The sequence below is a fragment of the Pan paniscus genome, chromosome 5 (assembly GCF_029289425.2).
Source record: "Pan paniscus chromosome 5, NHGRI_mPanPan1-v2.0_pri, whole genome shotgun sequence".
NCBI lineage: Eukaryota > Metazoa > Chordata > Mammalia > Primates > Hominidae > Pan > Pan paniscus.
In genome coordinates, this window is record NC_073254.2 from 57,385,234 (window position 1) to 57,389,371 (window position 4,138).

At 48.5% G+C, this 4,138-nt stretch overlaps 1 protein-coding gene across 1 annotated transcript; it reads right to left on the reverse strand.

Moving 5' to 3' along the window:
* Positions 1 to 2,341: 2,341 nt before the first annotated feature.
* On the reverse strand, positions 2,342 to 3,405 carry C5H6orf226 (chromosome 5 C6orf226 homolog). The gene has a single exon (XM_003833290.5). The coding sequence runs from the start codon at positions 2,944 to 2,946 to the stop codon at positions 2,560 to 2,562; it is 387 nt and encodes a 128-aa protein (XP_003833338.2). The 5' UTR covers positions 2,947 to 3,405; the 3' UTR covers positions 2,342 to 2,559.
* Positions 3,406 to 4,138: the final 733 nt, after the last annotated feature.

A 4,138-nucleotide genomic window follows, 5' to 3' on the forward strand; every position in this document is an offset into this window, starting at 1 on the left:
GTATGTGTTCCAACTTTTCAGTGATGGCTTCGAGAATTCTCAAACTTGACTGGCTCTAAGTGTATCTGGTGGCTTTTGTATCGTAACCTGAAACTGGCTTAGTACTTTTTCCTAAAAGCTTAGGATTTGAGAATGAGGACCCCCTTCGCCAGGAAAACATGTATACACTCAAAATTTTGCTTGCAGTTCTAGGGTGTTTAGACCCTTCTCAGATACCTGTGCATCTTAGGGGTTTTGTTTTTCTCTTTGAGACAGTCTCACCCTGTTGCCCAGGCTGGAGCGCAGTGGCATGATCTCGGCTCATTGCAGCCTCCACCTCCTGGGTTCAAGTGATTCTGCCTCAGCCCCTTGATCAGCTGGGATTACATGCATGTACCACCACACCCAGCTAATTCTTGTATTTTTAGTAGAGATGGAGACAGAGTTTCACCATGTAGGCCAGGCTAGTCTCAAACTCCTGACCTCAAGTGATCCACAAGCCTGGGCCTCCCAAAGTGCTGGGATTACAGGCATGAGCAACTGCGCCCAGCCCTTGTGTACCTTATGTGAGGAAGTCCTGCTCAATCAGGATCGGTCACGCAGGCCCTGATCTTGCTACTCTGGTTCCATGTCCTATGGAAGACCAAAGTTTACCAAGATAGATTTTTCCCTTCGTAGTGGCAGATAGTGTTAACCCCTGCACCATCTGTAACTCAGAAATCCCCACCGTTTCTTCCCCTGGGCTTCAGAATAGAATTGCCTGGTTTCTCTGATGATCAGCACGCTTCCTTAAAACCCAAATCAGCAAGGAATGAACAATTTTGTTTGGCATGGATGAAATTAGCACTGTTTGGCTCGGTAGGCCCCAGGCAGGCAGGCACCTTAATTTTTTCCTTGCATATTCTAGTCTTCAGAAGCATTGCCTTTTGTCCTACTGGTAGTGACATAGACCAATAACAGGGCATCTGGGGATTTTAATCCTGAAAACAGTGAGTCTGATACTGCTTGTGTTTTTCATCAGTGTCCACCCCAAGTGGGTCTTCCTGCTATTCTCTTCACTTAGTTGCCCCTCACTTGCCATCTGAGCAATTGGCAAGTATGTGCCAGGCCTAGGTTAAACTTGGAAACATGCTTGACCATTCTATTCCCTGGTCCTTTAAGATCAGTTTGGCTGCAATTTTGGCTCCTTGGACCCTCAAGCATAGCTGGTAAATCAAGTTAGAGATGTAACTGCCTTAAAACATGCCAGCTTAGGCTGGGCATGGTGGCTCACACCTGTAATCTCAACACTTCAGGAGGCTGAGGCAGGCGGATCACCTGAGGTCAGGAGTTCGAGACCAGCCTGACCAACACGGAGAAATTCTGTCCCTACTGAAAATACAAAATTAGCCAGATGTGGTGGTGCATGCCTGTAATCCCAGCTACTTGGGAGGCTGAGGCAAGAGAATTGCTTGAACCCAGGGAGGCAGAGGTTGCAGTGAGCCGAGATCACACCATTGCACTCCACCTTGGGCAACAAAAGCAAAACTCTGTCTCAAAAAAAAAAAAAAAAGTGCCAGCGTATGAGGTAATTAGATTGGTTCTCTCCAGAGGTAACCTGCCAAGAAGAGATGCTATAGATGTTACTCGTATACTGTAAAACATTGTGAAATCAGATTACTTTAAAATGATGTATTACAAAGTTATGCAAAAAAGCAGTTGTGACTATGGAAGCCCAAGGCTTATATCCCAGCTCTGTCTTACACTAAATATGGGTACAGTGTTTCCACTCTGTCCATAAAATGGGAGCTAATATTCTCCAACCTGTGTGCCTGACATGATGGTTAAAAGGATTAAACAAAACAATAGTTTGTAATTTATTCTGTCAGAGCAAACTGCTGGTAAATAAAAGGGACTAAGTTGACGAAAAATAAATTTTAAAAAAACCTAATAAAACAAGTTTGTAATTTATAATTGTATACAAATAAAAGATGTTACAAAAATTGCACACTTATATGTATGTACCATGACATAACTAATTCGTTGAACAAGTTGTGAGACAATCCTTTCTGAGAAAAGGTAGACCTGTTACATCGTCTGTGGGTTAGGGTCATGTCAGCACGTACCAGGTACATTCTAGCTTTTGTAGAGAAAGTAAAATCTAGTGTTATGTAGGCACTGAGCCAGGTGACCTGCTTAACATAAAAGGACTGATTTCAGGGTGGCTGTGGGAGCCTTTCTAATGCTCTAATTCTCTAGCCCCTTGCCTGATCCATCTGATTCCAAGAGCCAAGATTTTAATCTTTCCTGGTTGGCTTTTTTAAATGTTTGGCTTTTTTAAATGATTTTTTAAATGTATCTTCAAAATCATTCTGGGGCCAAGTTACATCATAAAACATTTTATTACATATAAGGACTGAAACAGGATTTTTCTTAACTGTAACATGGTCCACAAATGTAAATGCAAAACCCCCATGGTGGTTGCAGGAGCAAGTCTAGTTGAGACAGGTCAGGACGAAAGCATAAAAGATGAGTAACTGAATGGCATCCGGGGTCCTGTACCCACGCCCTCCAGATCGCCGCCGCAAAGGACCTGGAACCTCAGGAGCCCACTGTATGCCATGAAGAAGGCGCAGTCGCTGCCTCAACCAAGCCAGGCTCCGCCGGGGCCGTTCCTATCCTGAGGGTCGGAGGGGGAAAGGACTCAGCCAAAGCCGCGGCCTCCCAGGGCTTGGGCCTCCGCGGCAGCCGGGACGCTGTGGGTTCGCCGTGGATCGCCGCGATGTGGCGTTTCTCCAGGCCCGGGAGTTCCTGGCCCTGCTGGACCAGCTGCAGGAGCTGCGCCAGGGTAACCGAAGCTGAGGCAGAGGCCGGGGCCGGGGCCGAGCTTTGGGGACTGCGGGGACGCTCCATGTCGGGTCGCGAATCCTGACCGGCGTGTAATGCAGAGAAGCGAGCACTTCCGGGCCGAATGGGTGCAACCACCATGGGGGAGGCGGGGAAAGGAAAGGGAGGCTGTAGACCGTACCAAGCCGGCCCAGAACTGGGGGAGCACTTGACAACTGACCAGCTCCCTGCAGAAACGCTTTAGAAGCGTCCACGATTTAGCCAAACCCAGAGTGCCCAACGGACGCGCCAAAGAAGAAGAAAAACGGACGGACGTGCCAAAACTTGAAGGCTAGCACAGGACAGAACAAGCCTGCGGACGCGCCGCTGCGGGCAAAAAGACCCATACATACATAAGCACCGCGCACATGCCCATTTTCATGCACACCCACGGGCGCGCGTACAAGGATTCAGATACAACGCATGGCGGGGGATAATCCCCATACTAGGCTCCGCAGCACGGGACAAAGCATAACTGTAGAGTTGTTCCCAGAGGCCTCAGGAGTGACACCGCCACCAAGCCACGCTACTCTCTTAGTTATTATTATTGTTTTGTGTTGTTTTAGACGGAGTCTCACTCTGTTGCCCAGGCCGGAGTGCAGCGATGCGATCTCAGCGCACTGCAACCTCCGCCTCCTGGTTCAAGCGATCCACAGGGTCCCTAGTGCCTCAGCCTCCCTAGTAGCTGGTGTATGCCACCAAGCCCAGCTAATTTTTGTATTTTTAGTAGAAACAGGGTTTCACCATGTTGGCTAGGCTAGTCTCGAACTCCTGACCTTAAGTGATGCACCCGCCTCGGCTTTCCAAAGTGCGGGGATTAGAGGTGTGAGCCACCGCACCCAGCCAGAGCCTCACCACTTTCTTCACACTTCCTGCCATCCTTCAATTCTTGGTGGTCCCAGAGAAGATCGAAGGTGAAAGCAGGTCAGATGTGCTACAGCTGCTCTGACTGCTCGGAAAGTCAGGTTATTAAATTATCAAAAGTGGCCGGGCACGGTGGCTCACACTTGTAATCCCAGCACTTTGGGAGGTGGAGGCAGGTGGATCTCAAGGTCAGGAGTTTGAGACCAGCCTGACCAACATGGGGCAACCCCCGTCTCTACTAAAAACACAAAAATTAGCTGGGTGTGGTGGCATGCACCTGTAATCCCAGCTACTCAGGAGGCTGAGGCAGGAGAATCGCTTGAACCCGGGAGGCAGAAGTTGCAGTGAGCTGAGATTGCACCACTGCACTCTACCCTCGGTGACAAAGCAAAACTCTGTCTCAAAAAAAAAAAAAAAAAAGTATCAAAAG

Excerpts from the sequence above, each read along its gene's own strand:
- C5H6orf226 (XM_003833290.5), bottom strand. The coding sequence starts at position 2,946 with ATGGTGGTTGCACCCATTCGGCCCGGAAGTGCTCGCTTCTCTGCATTA.